Here is a 20,726-nt window from a genome sequence, read left to right as displayed (position 1 = left end):
GAAGCCAAAAAAAGAACTTGACGTAAGCAGTTACAAAAGTATATATATGTTCCAAGTGGAAGCAAAGCAACACACACAAGTCGAAGAGCAAATAACTGCCTAGCAAGGATCTTAAAGAACATATTTGTTGCAAGATTTATTCAACTATCTGAGGAACTGGTAATCTTAACCTATAGGAAGTGTTGTTTGAAATAATTACTCTGATTTCACTGTGACAGTGCAGAAGAGGAAAGAAAAAAAGGGAGGGAAGCGGAAAGAAGACTAGCTGAGCAGCAGAAAGGAAAGAGTTTTACCTTACTCCTGATTCTGAGTTTATCCTCATGGCTATGCTATGGTCTGGAAAAATTCCAAGCTCTGAGAAATGGAAACAGAACAGGTGGGTTAAAAAATTAGGAATGCTTAGTAACTCCTTCTATTTTAAACTCATCCTTAAACTCCAAAAGAGAAAAATATCAGAGAGAAAAAGGAACTGAATTATGATTTTATTAAATAGAATGTAAACAGTCATTTGAAAACAAAGGGCAATGCAAATTGTTGTGTAGTCACACAACATTCCTCTTGGATTTGAAGTTCACCAGCAGCAGTTCCACCCCTTTTGAAAGTACAGCCTGACGTCTGGGCTGTTCAGCCTGAGCAGCTGCTGGAGCTACAAAGCCTGTTTTCATCCTCTGCCAGGATGGGAGTGATATGGCTTCCCAACCCATCCAGGATCCTGTGTTTTTCCTTTCATATTGCCCTCCTTCTGCTTCAACAGACTACTGCAGAAAGAGAACTGAAGTTTGTGGTTGCAGTAAGTAGTTTTGTTTCCTATTTTGCTGCATGGAATATGGGGAATTAGATAATGGCTGTCGAATCAAACAAGGTGTGTAGTAGCTGTGCCTCTTTTTTAGACTTAGGAATAACTACTGCTGCCCTTCTGCTTGCTGAGTTCAAAGATACAAATGCCTCTGGATATGAGAATTTCCATCTCCTAATGCCTAGCTATTCTTTCAAGATAACTGAACAACTTAGCTTTGTCGTAGACACATAGTACAAGGCAGTTAAGAGATCTGAGGTCTAAGTTTACCTGTTCTTGCTTAATTTAACTGACTCTGGTGCATATTCTAAGAGCTGGCGATTATGGCCTACCCTTTCTGTGCTTGAAAGCTGAAGCTTATGATGTTTCAGAAGTTACCACAAAAACAAAAGTATTTTCCGTTTCAGAATAACTGAACTGGCACAGCAGTATACTGAGAAACAGAAAGGCTTATTTTTATGTAGAGATTTGAGATACATGTTGCTTTAACTGATATTAATGAGGCTGAAAATGGACTTCAATAGGGGAATTTTGCTGGGCTATTTCTTATTTTAAAGTAACTAGACATTAACTCAGTGTCGCTTTGCCCAGAACCTCAGGTGAAAGAGAGATTAATTCAATGAATTAGTTTAGATCATGAAGACTGCATCCTAGAATCATGGACTAGTTAGGGCTGGAAAGGACCTTAAGATCATCCAGTTCCAACCCCCCTTTTCATTCCAATTTCTTTTTTTAATAAGAGGTATTATGATAAAAATATCTAAAGGGATCTTCTCAATACAAAGGCATGGAGATCAGAAATAGGAATTTCAAGGTCTTCCTCCTTCTTTCTCTATTTGAGACATGATGTGCACATACAGAAAACAGATAGAAGTACTGTGTCCAAAACATATCAACTAGCTCCACATAAAATATTTCACATCTAGTTGTCTGCTGGCTGCATTGTAGATGTGCCACTTGGAGAGAGGCCAGAGAGCACAGGAAAAACCAGTTCCTACTCCTGCTCAGGCTTATGGCTCCAATAGACACTACACACAGCAGAAACTCAACACTAATTCCAGTAATGTTCTGTGTATAGCAATATACTGAACTGTTGTTTCAGTGATAAGAGGGAGAATAGGACACACAGATGAAATCAGGCAGTCAGCAAGCATTGCAGAATTAGCTCTATGAAGGGAAGGAGACTTTTATTGAATTGTAGCTGTTCTTGTGTTCTAACAAGCATTGGGTTTGCAGAAGGAGTTACAGGAAATGCTCCCCATTATGGAGACAGAGGCTTCTTATCCAAAATCAGCTGCTTACCACAACTACATGGCCACCTACCAAACAAACAGAGACATGACATCATTTATTTATAGGGTAGCTTATCCCAAATTAATAAGAGGTAAATTCCATTTAAACTGCCTTCCTTTTATCCCTGATACTTTCCTCAGACTGACCAATCTCCCGAAAACATTACAACAGGTTTATTCTTATGATCAACATACATCTCTTTTAACAAAGCATGGTTTCTGTGCGTTCAACTGAACTTTGCCTTCTGTACTCGCGGACTTGATTTTCATAGGAACAGAACTGCTAGCATAAATCAATCAGATAGGAATTGGACCCAGAGCATTTCATTGGTATAATGGGATATAATGACTGTGTGGCTACAGTTAAGGTAAGTTTGAAAGGCATCTTCCTAATTCAATAGCCATTTTCCAGCTGTACCAGGCAACTTCTATATTTTCATAGGAGACTATTACTGCGTTGTGAAAGCATGTCATAATGGCTTTTTAACACTTTCTTAGCAGAACTGCACAATATAAAATCCATCTGCAGGGGAGTAAAACTCAGACAAATGCTCTCTTTTGCTCACTTCTAGAACTGTTCTGTGTTCCCTCTCCTCACAATTACCATCTTTGTGCTGATTCTCTGCATTATGGTTACTGGCCACAAGTCCATTTGTCTGAAAACCTCTAATTCCAGACAATTTGTCAAAATGCTCTCTCAATCTTCGTCCTCACATGTACACGTTAATCTTCACCATAATTCTTGCACACTGAAGTTAAACTAGGCAGAAGAGAAGAAAACAGGTAATACACAGGACCATCGATTACCCAACTAGAAATGAAATACTGATTTATTGCTTTGGTATACAGAAGTTTTGACCTCTCACTTCTGCCTCTGCACAGGCATGCATTTCACTTGTCATATATACAAAGAGGTGTGGTTTCTGAGGTGCTGCGATTTCATCATGTCTTTCTTCTTGTAACTCAGGACAGGAAGCGTTGTCTGAGCATGTTATCTGTCTGTCTAATCAAGCCAAGCCATTTGGAAACTTGACTAGACTTGCTCAGTATGTCTCTGGTTTCCCTGCACTGGCAGTATGATTGGTTTCATTTCTCTCTTGTTTCTTCACTCCTATTGCTGGCTTCAAAACAAGTCACCTTTTTCTTGTAAGTAAGTCGAGTCTGTCAATGAAAACATCTAAGTTTTCTAAGTAAGATAATTCACAGTAATCCATGGCATTTCTGAATGAAAGTGCTACATATACTACATATGCCTTATTCTCAGTTCACTCTTCCTCACACCAGTTTTCTTCCAACATGATTTTTCACCTGATAACAGAAGCAAATGCTGGCCAAAACCTGAGTCCTGTGGCCACTCTGATCTGAAGAGACCACCCTCACCAAGTTACAAAGAGTGAATGGGCGAATCCAGACACCAAATCAGGTTCAAGCTGTATTAGAGCTAAAGGAGAGGGTATTTGGTAACTATCCATCTGTTCCTTTGGAGAACTGACTGAGGTGAAGCACTGCAGCTAGACAAAAGTGCTGAAATGAACATGCCAAACAGGTCTGCTTTGCTCTCTTCGTGTACATCCTCCTTGCCCTCCCGTCCTTCTTGATTTCTAGTTATCTTTTCACCTTTTATGAGGCCTCCTTGTTCCTTTTTGCTCACCCTGCCATGTTCTATGCCTTCTGAAAGGTCGGGAAGGCAATGTGTAGCCCAGAAGCAATAAATGCTGCAGCATGTATGTTTTTAAATTAATCTGAAGCTTTGTAGGGATATATTTTCTTTCCCTAACAGTATCAGGCTTTCTAATGAAAAATACAAACTTCCAAATACACAAGCTCTTCTTAAAGACTTAATACTTTCTAACAAAAAAGTCTATTAAAAAGTAGCAATGCCTGAACAAGTTAAGCCTTCTAGGTTAAATGGTTGTTCATAAGGTCACTGTTTCATTTCCAGCTACAGCTGAAGCAAGGTCATTTTCAGGAGTAGCAAGCAAGGAGGTCTGAAAAGCTTAGTTCTTCAATTCCCAAAAGCAGGGTTTTGCTCTTAGATGTCGTCGTTTCTTTCTTCCCAGTTCCAGCTTAGTGTTAATATCATATTTCCATGTCACTGTGCAATGAAGATGCAGAAATACAAACAAGGAACTGAACTCTTCTATTTTGTGTGGACTTGGAGAAACTGTGCTGCTTTTTAGAATGAACACCCTCCACTGCTTCCATTTCTTAAGGTCACAAAGAGAGAAAATATTTTCCTTTACATCTCCTGCTCCTACATAGATTTGAATATCTTTTGATCTTGACCTCTTTGCCCTCTAATCTCTGTTCTGGCTTACTGAAAGATTTTAGGGTTTCAGTGATGTGACTTTGAAATACACACTAAGGGTTACGTTGCACATTAAGTATAAAGTATTGTAAACCAGTATTTCAAATCTAGCACATTTTCAGTAGTTTTTCACTGGCCAAGTGTTGATCCATTGCTACATACCTCCTAAAAAGAAATAATAACAGCCATTTCATCACGTCAGTCGGTTTGAGCAAGTGTCAGTTACTCATAAAAATGTTTTTCTGTGAAGTTGGATAATTTAACAAGTATGCACACACATTGCAATTGGGAACGTAACCTTCATTCTCTACAGAGGCATCAGCTTGTCCAGAAAAGCTAATGAATCCTACCTGACACCAATGTATGTCAGCATGTCAAAACACCAAGGAAATAGCAGTGACACAGAAGTCCTCCTCTCTCATTTTTCCTGCATGCAACTGAATCAGGCAGCAGACAATGTAGCTCTTTACATATTCTCCTGTTCAATAGAGGTTCACTAAGAAATTGCTATTGTAAACCAAATGAGATTCCAGATTACTAAGAAAAGAACATGCACAGAATGAAAAATCACATAGAAAAGCAAAGATAAAATCTACAGTAAAGCTTTTATGGACTTTTTTGCTTTTTTTATGAGTTCTCATAAAAGAAAAGGTGTTTTGCTTTGTTGAAAGTTCAAATTCATGTTGATCAACATGTTATTGAAAAGGGTGAAAAAACCTCCTTGATTTCCTGAAAAATATTCATTTTGGGTTGGCCACATCTGCAAAATTCAGCTAGCAAAGCAAAAAAATAATAATAAGCAGGTTTCTACGTGGTTCTAATTGTTAACATCTACTCTAGCGAACCTTGCTGTCTAGTATAGAAAGTGAACAGAGGGAGAAATCCAATTGCATTTGCCTTTAAAGGATAGTATTTTCCATCTCTGAAGCACCTACTCTAGTGCAGGTTTGTCGACATTAGTGCAGGAGGCTGATGGAAAGGGTGTATGTTGTAATTACAACATTAAGCCACACTGCTTGTGTTTATTGTGGAGAATATAAACATAAAACACCAACCAACCAAACAAATGCGTACAAACCTCTGGTGTTAGGGCAAGAACGATGTGGCTTCATGAGGCAATGGAGAGTATTCATTAAGTCAGGCTACATCCCAGTGAGGTATTACTGAATATATGTAAATAAATGAATACTGAATTGGATAGAGTCCTGCGAATCTGTATTCCAGCATTTCCTTTCACATGAAACTTCTGTGACTTCATTTTTCTAATCCCACACCTAACGTGCTTAGGGAGGGTAATTCAGAATTTGTCAGAACTATTTAATTTGGGAGTTTTACTTTTTTTGGCTGCTGGAATAAAAATCCAGAAAGACTCATATAAGGTTTCTGATGTAAAAATCATAGGATTGTACATATCACGCTAATATTCACCATGCTGGAGTGTCTAGGGTAGCAAAGCAACCATACCCTTTGCTCTTACTGAGTTTAACAGAAAAAATCCTACAGACCTTAAAAAATATTTTCATACGTGTATGCAAAACAATTCATAGAATCACAGAATGGTTTGTGTTGGAAAAGACCTTAAGATCATCCAGTTCCAACCCCCTGCCATGGGCAGGAACACCTTCAACTAGACCAGGTTGCTCCAAGCCCTGTCCAACCTGGCCTTGAACACTGCCAGGGATGGGGCAGCCACAGCTTCTCTGGGCACCCTGTGCCAGCGCCTCAGCACCCTCACAGGGAAGAACTTCTGCCTTAGATCTAACCTGAACTTCCCCTGTTTCAGTTTGAACCCATCACCCCTTGTCCTGTCGCTACAGTCCCTGATGAAGAGTCCGTCTCTGGCATCCAATTAATAAATATTAAGTCAGATAACAGTGTAATGTTTATATATATCTACATCTATATTTTAGGATGATTAAGAAATCACACATAAGATCCATGTGTATATGGAATTGCTTTTAAAGATACTGCTATGAAAGTAGTTACCAAAAGTTTCAAGTGCCTATGCCAAAATAATTAAATAATATGAGCACATCAATAACTGGCTTAGTATTCAGAGGTGCCAAGTGTCCAAAATTCAGTCAGTTTTCTTGTCTGGCTGCCTAGCTATGGATGTCATCTCAGCATTAACATCTTGGCTGATTAATTTTATGTTCTAGGAGGAAGAATCATCAAGCTCATGCCCATTCTTATATAATTATACCTATTCTTGTGTGTACAGAATGTACTGCAGTCTTACTGACTAGGTTTCTGCAGACTCTCCAGAATGTTCATCTGAAAAATGGCCCTGGAAGGATAGTGTCTGCTTGACTTCTAGCTAGGTAAGGAAGGGATGTTACCAGGAATTAACTCCATTTTTATTGGTCATATTGTTAGGTTTTCCGACATGGTGATCGAACACCAGTTGTAAATTTTCCAACTGATCTACACAAGGAAAGTGAATGGCCCCAGGGATTTGGACAACTTACCAAGGTATGTTGACTTATTTAGAAGAACTTATATATACTACTAAAATAGGAAGTGGGCAGATTTTTTATGCGTGTCTCAGAAACATCAGCAAATGCAAAGAACTGACAGTTGGTATTAGCCACGCCATGGAATTCATAAAGATGTTTGCAACATTACCCATCCAACTTCTGTTAAATTGAAATCTTGGTCATCTTGGCTTTATAACCCTTCCTAAAACCCACAGCTCTCTCATAGTGTGTCTGCATTCACTTAAATGGCAAGTTTAAACATTGCCTATACTCAGCATTGATGAAGTTCTAATGACCGTTAAGCACTGGGCCCTGTGACAGGGCAAAGGGATGAAACCTGCCCATCAGGCCTAGTGCCATCTCATCATTTGACTAGCAACTATCTACTCACAAAACAAGGGAAGAGGTGCAGGAGAAGGCTGCTTCAGGGCACAATGTGTCTTCTAATGAGGCTGCTTTCAGACCAGTTTCACAAGGATGCAGTGAACCTGCTTCTTGCCCTGGCATTTCAACATCAAGCTTTAGCTCTTTAACTGTATTTGACATATGCAAGTCTAGCGAAAAGAGAGGCCAATGTATTTCCTAATAATAATTCAGCATGATGCAGAAGCATGAATCAGAGACAGTTCAGCATTTAGTGTTTGAAGGACCTGTAGAATTCAGACACTCGGACAACACCTTACTATCCCCAGGGACATGGCTTATGTTGCAAGAAGACAAAAAGTTCTTGCTTTGGCACAGATTCTTTTTGAGAGCTTGTTGCTACTTTATTATCTTTTTAGCAACAGTAAGCAAGAATGTACTTCTCCAACAGCTAGAAGTTAAAAAGCTCAGCTCACAGCTTTGGTAATGAAGAAGAGGAAAGACGGTGTGCAATCGAAGACAACTGCAGGTGTACCAAGGCAAATATGGAAGAATGTTACTTGAAATGCAAGCCACAGATTATGAGGCTGATCAAATAGCAGAGCAGTAACAATAATAACTATTACATTATTTATCATCCTTTCTCAGCTCTCACTGACATGCATTTTAAAGAACAATGTTGATCATCAGTGACTCCAGGAGTGTCTACAGAGCTATGCTCTGTGGCAAATGTACGCGTATAGAATCAGGAGCATTGCTTTTCCTGTAGCAGATGTTAGAGCCTGAGCACTTCACGACGTATAATTATTTCATAGCTAAAACTTAGTATTTCTGCTAAAACTTAGATCACCTACAACATATAGAGTTGTGCTGGATTTGGATGACGTAGAGTTCATCTTCTTCACAGTAGCTGATGTGGAGTAATGTTTTGGATTTGTGCTGGAAAACAGCGTTAATAGTTCAGGGATGTTTTAGCTACTGCTGAGCAGTGCTTGTAGAGTCAAGGCCTTTTCTGCTCCTTACACCACCCCAGCAGTGAGCTGGAGGAGGGTTCAGAAGGAGCTGGAAGGGAACACAGTGGGGACAACTGACCTCTACTGACTAAAGGGATATTCCATGCTATATGGCATCATGTTCAGCATATAAAAGTGGGGGGAGCAGGAAGGGGGAATATTTGGAGTGATGGCATTTGTCTTCCCAAGTAACTGTTAGGTGTGATGGAGTCCTGCTCTCCTGGAGATGGCTGAACACTTGCCCATGGGAAGCAGCGAATGAATTCCCTGTATTGCTTTGGTTGTGTGCATATCTTTTGCTTTACCTATTCAACTGTCTTTATCTCAAGCCATGACTTTTGTCACTTTTAACCTTCTGATTCTCTCCCCAGTCATATTAGGGGTGAGTGAGTGCATAGCTGTGTGGTGCTTAGCTGTTGGCTGGGCTTAAACCACAACAACACTACAGCATGCAAATGGCTAATGTTCACTTAGAAACTGATTGCTGCAGACAAGAAAGAACACAGAAAATAAACTTCTACATTAAAAGTCTCCAGTCACCTTAATCTAATAATCATCTGTATGCTTGCCTCACAGACTGGAATGCAACAGCTATATGAACTTGGACAATACATGAGGGAAAGATATTCCGGCTTTCTGAACAGCACATACAACCGGCAAGAGGTACATAGCAGACTGTCTGGAGGACATTGCTCCGGCATAGCAGAACCATGGACTTGTGCTAGATAAAACCACATCATCATATTCATTTCATTAATGGAAAAATTAAGGTAATAGAAGAACATTATTGCAAGTCAGGCTTTTATGTCAAGGTAAAACATAGACTAAAGTCTAACTTTCAGCTCTTACGTTCAACTTGGGTCTTCAACTGCCCAATTCTCCAGGGCTGAACAGCTCCAAACCACTGAATGAACTGGCAATTTATACATAATGACCCAGTATTCTTCTACCCCACTGAAAGGCGAATGCATCCATGTGCCATGTCACATACTTCATCCTGTAAAAGAGGGGTCTAACAGTTGTTTGGATATGCTTGTCATACAGTACAGATCATTGTGGGGAAGATAACACTGCCATTTTGATCTATACATGAAGGATGCATTGATGGAAAAAAACATAAAAACCACAGCTTTTCCATGCTTCCAAGAGAGATTTACAGTTTTAAGTGCCTTTATTCTTCAGGTATAGCAGATGAATCATGGAATCATTTGGGTGGGAAAAGACCTTTAAGATAATTGAGTCCCAGATGTAAATCTTACACTGGAAATCCACCACTAAACCATGTCCCTTAGCACCCCATGCACACACATCAATGTTCCTCTGAATCTCAGAAGATGAAAAGCTTCCTTCTTTTAAATCATGCTTTCTTATTATCCTCAGTTCAGTCTGAGGGTTGGGTTCCAAACTGAGAGATGCTTTGGCAATTCCATTTAGCTAAATGCAGTACTGAGTTACTGAAAGCTGAGTTACAGTTTCACTGTTTTGACTTTATGCAGAAACACAAAACTGAAACCAAGAAGGCAGGATTGATGAGTTGGGTCGAATTTCCTTATTATTTGTATTGTTTCCATTTTATTCGTAACTTTCTGCCATTCTATCTTCAGTTTTACATCCAAAGTACAGATTATGACCGCACCATTATGAGTGCCCAGTCATACCTTTCTGGCCTCTTTCCACCAACTAGCAGCCAAATTTGGAACCCTGAGCTTCTCTGGCAACCCATTCCAGTTCATGTTATTCAAAAATCAACAGATCGGGTGAGTACTGGCCAAACATTTCTTGTAACACCTTAAACTTTCCCAAAAGTAAAAAAAAGAGGGAAAAGGGGGGGGGAAGCTAAAAAGTATGTTCTATTCTTTTTGAGTTCAATGGAACAGAAAACATCACCTGCAGCTACTGGCTGACAAGCATATCATAGGTGAGCTGCAGTAGCAGCATGAAAGTCCTCCTTCTGTAGTTGCAGAATACCTGAATTGTTGACCACACATTACCATTTCCAAGGTACAGCTCTAACATTTCTCCTGGGAAGGACATTTTTGGGCAGCATTAAAGGAAAGTTGCCCTTGACCTTTAGAGAGGACAAGTGCTTTTCTAAGCAGCAATCGGCTAGGCAGACCTCCCCTACTTAGGAAGTTTGCTCCATAGTTTATTCAAGCAATGGAATTTTCACCAGCCAGTGTAATGACCTTTCAATTATTACTTTCCTCTTCTGGTAGCACTTAGGCACCCTAATTACAGACAAGGGCCCTTTTATGCTCAGCACTACACAAACATTTAATGAAACCCTGGCACTTGCCTTGCAGTTCATACGAAGAGCAGATCTACCTGAATAAGGTCTTGTAGAAGTATTACTGTATCTCTGCCTGACTCAGGTTTAGGTTTTGAATTTCAGTGGCTCCTGTGACAAGGACTGTGTAAGGAACAGTGTGTTGAACAAGGACAAAAAGTTACTGAGTCTAATGACATAAAGGCTAATTTTCTTCTGCCTTTGAGTACAGAAATTGATGTTTACAAAAACCCTATTAAGTAACTGCCTGTCCAGTCACCAACATCACAGGATAGACTCTGTCATTAGGGGGTGGCTGTACCTGCCTCCCATTGGCATTTCTCCGTTCTTGGAGGCCATACTTGAAAGCAGGTACAGAGAAAAAGGGCTTCCACAAACTGGATTAGGCACAGCGTGATTCAGCTTCAAACGTAACTCCGTCTCTCAACAGAAAAGAATGCTGTCACTGTTATTTAAATGTGGGACACTAGAGGAAGTTCTTTCACCAGAAGACCAAAAAAGCATCAAAGTGGTCAGAGCTTTGGCCAAATAAAACCTCAAAGCCCTTAGGAGAATCACAGTGCTGCACAATGACCTGTTTGGAGAAGGCAAGCTCCTTTGTAGGAATCACTAGTACCTCATCACTGCTGCTTCAGGACTGGGTATTGATGCGTCACTGAAACACACCCCTGGAGCAACTTAGAACTCCTGTTAAATATGCAAACCACCTGAAAAAAGAAACTGCTCCCTTGTTCAGCCAAGCAGATGTTTGAGGGTATTTTCAAGCCCTAAGCAACACAAAGTGGGAAGCTGAGGCCAAGTACTGTCCTGTAAAAAAACCCTAATCATAGTTTATTTTTTCAGCCACTGAGATCTATCGAGACCTGAGAGGCACCAGTCCTGAGCATTGCATCATGAAGCCAAAGGGAGTGGCTTCGTTAATAACACCTAGAGGGGGATAATTAAGCCATACAGCGAGAGAAACATTTATTATTGTGTAATTAAACAACACTGCCAAGTTTCATATTGCAGCTTTGAGACTTCACCTTCCAGTGTGCTGCTGTTACAGGAAAAATGCACCCTTGGAGCTCTGTCCAAGTGCAAGTGTGCCAGTGTCAGCTGGTGGCTGCCACAAGCTTCACGTTGATAAATCAAAGAGAAAAGAGAGGTGCTCCAAGTGCAGCCTGCAAATGTCTGCCTGAGTGAGGGCAGAGCTTCTTGCACATACAGAAGCCATAGCTACTGAGGTTGATTTCTCCACTGTATACTAAGTCATGATTTATATGGTTATAGGATATTAGTGCTGGGTCAAAAATGCTCTAATGATGTGACAGAAAGTGCTGAAGTAGCACAAGCTTATTTGCTCATTTTAACTTTTCACTGACACTTAGTGCTGGAGCAGGTATCATCTGTGCTGGAAATGGCATAAGGTATATTTACCAAAGCACAGTTTCATGGACATATGTATGTATACATGGTTCAGCTCAAATATGAAGTACAAGGTAACCTCGTAATGCATACCCTTGGAGTTATTAAAAGTGAACCATAACCCTAAACAAGAGCAGAGCCATTAGGCTCACAGCTTTTTGGTATTTCAGCCACATGATTTACTTGTCACTCTTGTTTCAAGTTCTGTTCATTAAGTGGTACTTAAAATGCTTACCATAATGTGCTGCTTACCTCCAAAGAGATGAGAGCAGGATGTATAGATGCAGAAGCAATTAAGATTCCACACCAGGTGGAGGCAAGCTGAATCAGGAGGGATTCAGAAATTAAGAGGGAAATCGTAGCATTTTAAATTCCTAATCATGGATCCTGATTCATTTCCCAAAGCAATCCTCTGACAGACATGCACAACCGCTTTTTGGCAAAATCAGTTAAACTGACGGAAATCGAGCTGTCATAGACACAAGTAGCCACTGAAAAGTCAACCTACCACAGCCCATTGCTTATGTTAAATGAATTCATGACCAAGGCACCCAAACAAATCATTATGGAGTAGCAGTAGCACAGCCGTGAGTCTATCAAACGTACTACATCGGCAACCTCAGCAACAGAGAAACCAGCGGCGTGTTGATTCATTATAGAACTATTCTAAGCTTACTTCTCTTGTTTCAGAGGCTGCATTTTCCTCTGCGTGACTGTCCCCGTTTTGATGAACTTCAGAATGAAACACAAACATCAAGTGAATTTCAAAGGAGAATACAACCATACATGGTAAGACAAAAGAAGAAGGAAACAAAATCTAAGAAGGAAAGTAACTCAGAGGTAGAAGTTACAGAATTGCATTGTTTCCTTTTCCTAAAATGCAAAAATAAAGCCCTGAGGACTCTCTTAAAATCAGGAATGTAGACCAATACAGTCAAAAAGTGTGTTCGATATTCTCAGGCATTTCTCCTATTTTCCTATATTAGTCTTTGATATGACTTTAACATTAATTTGCTGAGACTACTTAGAGCTTCATGTAAGGAAAGTGCCATGATGGGAGGGGAGAAGACAATTCTGGATGCAGGGATTTCTAGTTTTAATGGGCAGCACAAAACCGAGTCTAAGAAATCTGGTAAATCTGAGCCTTGGGAAGGTTTATGCCTTCTTGCTGTGAAACCTGTTGACACTACAGAAGAGAACTAAAGCTTGCCCGAGCTGGCGAACACTCTGGCTTATGCAGACTTCTCTGAGGTGCATTTTGGATCCATCACAAAACATGCCACAGTCAAGAGATTCAGAACTTCCCATCCCAGTGCTGCAGCAGGATGTAGGCACATGGATGGTGTACCTGCCTCAAGCAACCATGCTCTTGACGATAACAATTGTTCTGGAGAGCGGCTGCTGCTGCTCTCCTGTTTGCCTACCATGCACTTTGTACAAGCACAAATCTAACAGGGATCTTGTGCTCCTCAAACCCTGACAGCACATGTACACAGGGAAGTGAATTCTGACTTCAAAGTCATCCTGTCTTTCAGCTATTAGTAGGAAACAGGTAACATGGGAATAAAGCACACTAGGGAATCCCTTTATTCTTCTATAGCAGCATGCAGAACGAATCCCTATGGGAACTATTGTGGAACTATTACTCAGACATTCAGCTTCCCTTTGAGGGCAGAAAGAAAACCTCGTTTCCTTTTCAATTTCATTTTACCTCACCCTGAGTATTATCCTCAGCTCTCTTTAATTTTGTATTTTCTCCTCACCTTTATTCTCATTTTCCTTTTCCCTCAGTGCTTTCCCCTTCCTTGTATCTGAAGGCTTGAGGGGACTGAGGTAGCCTCTTGGAGCAGTCAGAAGAGGGAGAGAAGAGTGCAGCAGAGGAAGCACCAAATTTACCCATAGCAGGGCTGAAAAAAGTGCACCTGAAATAGAGATCAGAACCTTCAAATGGTTACAAAATCAAATCTGCAATGAAAACCTTCTGCTACAAGGGTTTCACTGGTGTAAAATTAAATGCTACTGTGTTTCTGGGTTGGAAATGTATCTGTATGCATCTATGCTCCATACGTATTGAGTACTTGTGGTACACTTTGCACTTTTTTTTCCACCAGGATTTTATACAAACAATGGCAGTTAACACAGGACTTGAACTAAATCATCTTAAAATACTGGATAATTTCCAGCTCTGGAATACATACGACACTCTTCACTGCGAGGTAATAATAAGGCGATAGAGAAGGAATCGGGAAGGAATATGACTCCCAAGTGGTGCTTCTGTTAAACCATGGCCATGTGGCTTCATAGGAAGGAGTTGCCTTTTCTTCTGGATTTGCCCTTTTTTATTATTACTTATTTAATTCTTTTAAATTTGAATCTAAGTTCTGATTCAGAGCACTGGTTAAGGATAACCAAAACCCATGGTTCACAGCTCAGGAAACTGTTGTTTCCATTTCACGTTTTATCCTGAAGCACTGATACTGAAATCCATTCCCTTTACTGCCTCCTTTTCCTTCCAAAAAACCTGCTATAGGATCGAGTGTGCTGCCTATGACATATTTATGATTTTTAACAGGGAATAATTTGCTTTCACCTACCAACAGGTAACCACCAAAATATGGAGATGTTGAAAATGAGAGGTAAGATTATAAGTTATCAGTTAGAAAATTAGGAGACAATGATACCTACCAGTGAGTAAAATCAGACTAGCCCCAAGCATGGCATGGTACCATCTGGTCCCAGTCATTATGAGCAGCACATAAAGGCTCTTGAACATGCCCTCTAGGCACTGAGGCACTTAAACACTGTAAGACACTGTCACTCTTACATGCCTGGAGAGTGACACTTGTCTGTAAATGGCCACTGATAAAACTGGCATCTGGACAAGTGTATGGAAAAGGCAGGAAAAGTTGGATCCAGGTTATACCATAAAGACAAAGAAGAAAAGAAGATGATAAGACATGTCTGCAATCTTTCACACTAGCAAAACCAAACCCGTATACCTCTATAGAAAGAACACGTTATATCTACAAAGGATTCCCTTCACAGGTGTTTTCCCTTTTCCCATTCATCCACTTCAGGCATGCTGATGAATGATACCACACTTGGCAAAGAAGTGCAGGACAGCCTCAAAGAGTCTAAATGTAGTAGTGTGAGCATGGGCAATAGGGCAATAGAAGGAAAAACCCCATGATTTTGCTTTCCTTTCTCACCTTCTCACCAGGGTATTCACAATTTCACTCTCCCTGCATGGGCTACCAAAGATGTAATCAACAAGATGGAAGAACTGGCAGAATTGTCCTTATTATCACTATTTGGGATTTATAAGACAGAAGAGAAATCACGACTGCAAGGAGGTAAATATAAAATGCATAGCTCTCAGACAGGAGGAGACAATGCTTACGGTAACATGCAACATCCTGTCACCTTCCTCATGCAAAAGCATTGATACAGAACCTTGGTTTGTAATTCTGGACATTGGATGCCATATTCGGCACCAAAATAAGTGCTGAACGCTGGCATTTGCATGGTGGAGGTATTAAAAACAGGTGTAAACATTAATGTCTTTAATTATCCTATGCTTTTCCAGGATTTTAAGAGTACTGAAATTCAAGGGGGAAAAAGTAAGCCCTCATGGGTATAGCCATTACTTGTCTGATATTAGGTTAGGTTAAGTTCTGTTTCTCCAGCATTTATTCTAATTGCTTCCTGATCTTTGTTCGTTCCTTTGATGAACTGGTTATATATTGTGCCAAAAACTTGACAATACACTGGTGGCTCTCTGAGAGACAGATATAAAGCTGCTCCAAACCAGTCTGATCAGAAGAGAGAGATTCAAGTTGTTTCTAAACTGCAAGAACTAGGACTAGTGCTTACCTCCAAAACTGGGGCACATAGGCTATGCCCATTCTGATACAACTTCAGGACACAACCCAGGAATTTCTCATATGATTCCCAGGTGTCCAGGAGCAGTAAATCCAAACAAATGAGCTTGAATATCCACAGCATGGGCCATTTGGCGGTAGTTAGAGGCTAGTACAGTTTGCATTATTGCAACGCTCCGAACAGACAGAAAATGATGGAGAGGAGGTTTCAGCCTAACAAAACTGGAAATGTCATTAGCCCCAGTTCTCAGGATAGTTCTGGACGGTTTCCTCTGCAATACCTTCTCTCTAGTTATGAAATTGTAGTAAGCTAAAAAAAGAGTATAAAGCCTGAGTAGATGCCTTCTGTTTGATATGCAAAACCTTTTGCCTTTTTGGTTTCTATGCAAATGTTATATCTTCACTTTCCTCTTCCTTGTTCCCACATTTTAAAGGTGTCCTTGTGAATATTATTTTAAATAGTATTAAGCAAGCTGCCAATTCTTCAAAACAAAGAAAAATGGAGGTCTACTCTGCAGTGAGTATTTTCATCTTTCATAAATCTTGCTATGGTTTTGCCAGTAAAAGACCCTGGACGAAAATAATCCGAGTCTCCCTGCAAGTTAAAGAATAATATAATAGAATTCAATTCAGGTAACAAGCTGAACACCAGTCAGTACAAGAACACAGCAGGAGCATGGATCTAATCTCAGTTACAGTCAAACTGTACTTGCTAAAGAAAACTATGGGGTTGATCATCCATTTCTGCACTTGAAAAGGGTGATGCATCAGGAAAGATGAGTTGCATCTTTCCTGAAGTGCTCCTAACCCAGAGATGCTGGCAAACAGCAGAACTTCAGCTGCACCTCCAAACCTTCCCTCTGCTTAGGAAGGGATGACACAGCTGTGGGCTCTTCTTTGATTCTTTCAGAGAATGAAGACAGCCATTTGGATCAGACCAAGATCCACTTTGCTCATTCATTATCCTGTCTCTAACCATGGCCAAGAGCAGGGAAGAATGCGAGAATAATGCTAGCACAGAGTGATGCTCCCCCTGATACAACCTTCCTGCAATCTGTGGCTAAGGGACTTCTGAGATAGAATGTCTGTGTGTTTAATAGCTCCTGACAGACTTTCTTCCATTAATTTATTTAATCCCTTTTTGAATGCATTTATACTTATGGCCTCTGCAACATTCTGTGGCAATGACTTGTGTGTTAAAAGAAGTACTTCATTTCTTATTTTTGAAACTTAATACTGATTTAGCTCCTTCCCAGCATTTCTATTGTGAGAAACAGGGAATAATCATTCTTTAGCCCCTTTTTCTGGGTCACTCCTGAATTTCCTATTTTCTGTCACACCTCTTCCATCTTTCCTTTTCCGAGACAACAGTCTACCCTATTTAATCTTTCCTCATATAGAAACTGCTCATTACCTTAAATCTTTCTTGCTGCCTTTTCAACATGTTTTCTAGCCCTACTATATTCTTTCTGGTAAGGAAGAAGTGCATCCAGAATTTTCACTGCTGCTTTAATGCCCTGAGGCCAAGTATACATTTATTTTTCAAACTAGAAAGTTCCAGATCCTGAATAATAATTAAAACATGGCTATTGGATTATAATATAAATAAGCCTTGCAGATATATATATAAAGATGCTTGCAAAATTTAGACATCAGGCTGTTTGGACTTCCTTCAGCTCCTCCTCCTGGCATACCCTGCAAGAGGAGGGATAATAGGGAGAGGAAGAGACTGCAGCTGGGTTGGTAACCGATTCCATCAAAATAGAAGCCAAACTGAGATTTTTTTGTGTAATTCCAAACAAAAGGAACAACAATTTTTAAAGTTCTGCAGTGTGTGTGGAGGACAGTCTTTGTATGCAACTATCTGTCTGCTATTCTACCTAAAAACAAGAACTTGTATCTTCACTTGAAATGCCACAGGATATACTACCTTATGCTGCCTTAACCTAACACCCCCGAAAGAAGGAGTAGCAATATGCACTGAAAAACTAGATTTATTACTCAGACCACATCTTGCTTTCCTCCAGTATCTCTGTTGCCAAAATGTTGCCAGATGGTGTAAGACACATTGTGCAGTAACTCTTTGAGAATGCTCCTGCTGTCTGTAGTAACTTGTTAAGGTGGTTTTCCCAATGGTGAATATAGGGATTTATCTTGATTTCTGCTCCCCCTCTACTCTTGTTTCATTACTCTGGATAAATGGACTTTCAAGGATGGGATTTTTTTTCTTTCCAATAGCATGACACCACAGTTGGGGCCCTCCAGATTGCTCTCAATATTTTCAATGGAAAACTGCCACCATATGCTGCTTGCCAGTTCTTTGAACTCTACCAAGAAAGTAGTGGGCAAGTATCTTCTTACGTATGCCAGAACAAGGAGTGTTTGGAATCGGTTTCCCCTTTCCCCCAAATCACTTTCCTCTCAAATATTGTTTTAAACTGATAATTCACTGAGCAGTAAACAGATACAAACTTAGATTAAAAATAGGAGCAATTACATTTGATGCATGCATCTGTGTGCTTTGAAAAACAGGAACAAGAAGAAAACAGTCCTTACTAGCAGGAAGTAAATGGTAAAATACATTTTCCTAATACTTCAAATGATAGCAAAACCATTTCCAAGACATGCCATAAATCCCAAGGTAAACCAGTTGGCTTAGAAGACCCTGGCGCTGTTGCAACTCAAGGAACCTTCAGAAGGACCTTTTGAGCTCGCTAGCGATCTGTAAATAATGTAACCAGCACTGGCAAAGTGGGCTTTGCAGATGTCTTCCACAAAGCTGCCATTCTTTACAAACAGGTTCTAGAGTAGGATGTTTCCAACATTCTGTCTCTAAACAGGATAGCTTCTATTTAAGAACCTTTTCAAAAACACCTTTTCGATGTTGTTCATCAGGCGGTACAGTATTGAAATGCATTATCGGAACGACTCCTCAAAGGCTCCTTACCCACTGACCCTGCCAGGATGCACCTCTTCTTGTCCACTTGAGAAGTTTGCTGAACTAGTTTCTCCTGTGATTACAGAAAACTGGTCAAAAGAATGTGGGAATAGAGACAAAATGAAAGGTAGGGTAACAGCTCTGTATTTTCTACACAAGACACTGAGGCAGAAATAGGATCACTGGCTCCAAACTTTGTACCTTTCATACAGGAGGGAGATCTCCCTTTAACTAGTGAGGACCAGCTTTACTATGGACGGGGAAAGCCAAGAGAAATTAAATTTCTCTGAAAATGTGAAGAGCAGATCTGCCCAGCAGTGTGAAGGAAGTGTTCTTAATAGCATATTCACATAAGGAGCTACCAAAAGGCCATGGCCAAAATGAGAGCTCCATTTGCTAGAAATGTCCAAGGGAAACACGGGTGCAGGTACTATGCAAGGAGTCCTGTGCATGTTGGACACATCAGACCCTCTGTAGATGCAAAGCAAAAATGGCTTGCACATGCACAGTAAGATTGCTGCATGTATATTGATAGCACATGTACGATGTTTTGAGGACACCTAAACCTCCACTGTGCAGAGTGCAGCTGATCCATGCACAGAGAGCAGCTATTTGCCTCAGACTACCCACAGCTGATAACCTCTTCCTGCCTGAGTATTATTTCCAGGAGCGAAGTGAAGGGCAAGGCAATACATGCTACTTTCCAATCAATAGTCCTGGTATTTTCCCCTTCCTGCATTTATTCAGTGTTTTGCTGATCCCTGATGAAATGCTTTTGTTTTCATTAACTACACATGCTTCCTTCTTGCCCTGTGAAAACAGAGGAGAAAGATTAATGCACAGGAGAAAGAAAAAGCATAGATATGCATTTCCAGGTATATGTTTTTATACTTGTGTTGTGTATGTCAGTAAATGCAGGCCACGTGATCTTGCCAGAAACATGACCAAATGCAACTCTATTTCCATTGTACATTTGTACATTGTACATTTGAATGTTAACTCTATCTAAAATAATACCCATGTATGTCTCTATCAACTCACTTTTCCTTTACTCTTTTTCCTTCACAGATATTTTCATTGGCTTTGACGTTGCTGTTGGCTTGTTGTTCATCTTTGACCTTGTGCTGCTCTACCTCCTTTATCATTATGGACGCTGCAGGCGCAGAAACAACTACCAAGACATTTAAAGGGGAGGTAAAGAAGTGAAAGAGAGAGCAGAAATCCTTTAAGTTCATTATATCCCTCAGTTTGCTGTGGCCAAATTAATCTCCAAAGCATATTCCAAAAGTCTGAAGAGCTGAGGTATCTGTGGCCTAACTCCTAAACCACTAAACATCTGCAATGAGAAATACTGTAGAAATACGTTATTGCTAAGAACTCACTTCTGTAGGAAGATGGAATTACTTCAATTTAGCACTTAGGTTTTCTACTACTATTAATCACTCTGAAGTTAAGTAATGGGGTGAAGGGATGCTATTGCCTATGCTTTTCCTTTTTCTTCTCATATTGCCTATTACTATTTGTCCCTCTGCTGCTCAATGAGTCTCTTGAAAATCACAGTCTGTAATATTTTCCTTACATCTTATAAATGGCTATTTTCTGGACGCATAAGGGAATGTTTTCAGTGAGCAGAAGCTGCAATTACTGTGTGAAAAGATTCAAGCCAGTACTTGTGCAAACTGCTTCAGCATTTATTCATGCAAATCTATGCATGAGTTTTGACCTTGGCCTTCAGCTAATAAAGGTCTGCAGCCTGCTTTTCAACAGCTCTGGTTTAGTGCCTTGGCAGTGTTAAGAGTTGGACACAATGACCTTAAAGGTCTTTTCCAACCTAATTGATTCTATAATTTATTTCTTTGAGCCACTTTTATACTAATTCCTCAAGCTATCACTCTGTTTATCACCTTTCATTTTAATTTACAGTAACACCTTTAACTCCTTGTTCTGTTCAAAATCCCTTATGA

General features: G+C 40.1%; 1 protein-coding gene across 1 annotated transcript; it reads left to right on the top strand.

Moving 5' to 3' along the window:
• Positions 1–356: 356 nt before the first annotated feature.
• Positions 357–20,097, top strand: ACP3 (acid phosphatase 3). Its single transcript, XM_057431327.1, has 11 exons — positions 357–790; positions 6,773–6,868; positions 8,826–8,912; positions 9,854–10,006; positions 12,634–12,732; positions 14,055–14,159; positions 15,164–15,296; positions 16,259–16,341; positions 18,063–18,169; positions 18,720–18,889; positions 19,831–20,097. Exons 1-11 carry the CDS (start codon positions 677–679, stop codon positions 19,947–19,949), a joined length of 1,266 nt encoding a protein of 421 aa, XP_057287310.1. The 5' UTR covers positions 357–676; the 3' UTR covers positions 19,950–20,097.
• Positions 20,098–20,726: the final 629 nt, after the last annotated feature.

Source organism: Pezoporus wallicus, unplaced genomic scaffold, assembly GCF_028554395.1.
Source record: "Pezoporus wallicus isolate ANWC-B61680 ecotype Strahan unplaced genomic scaffold, APGP_CSIRO_Pwel_v1 scaffold_11491, whole genome shotgun sequence".
Taxonomy (NCBI): domain Eukaryota; kingdom Metazoa; phylum Chordata; class Aves; order Psittaciformes; family Psittacidae; genus Pezoporus; species Pezoporus wallicus.
The sequence above is the reverse complement of the archived record's forward strand: the minus strand, read 5'-3'. Positions and strand labels throughout refer to the sequence as shown.

Bases quoted from the DNA above. Each gene is read 5' to 3' on its own strand.
- ACP3 (XM_057431327.1), top strand. From the start codon at position 677: ATGGGAGTGATATGGCTTCCCAACCCATCCAGGATCCTGTGTTTTTCC. The intron at 6,869-8,825 runs GTATGTTGACTT...CTTGCCTCACAG, and splicing joins GATTTGGACAACTTACCAAG to ACTGGAATGCAACAGCTATA. The intron at 15,297-16,258 runs GTAAATATAAAA...CACATTTTAAAG, and splicing joins GAAATCACGACTGCAAGGAG to GTGTCCTTGTGAATATTATT.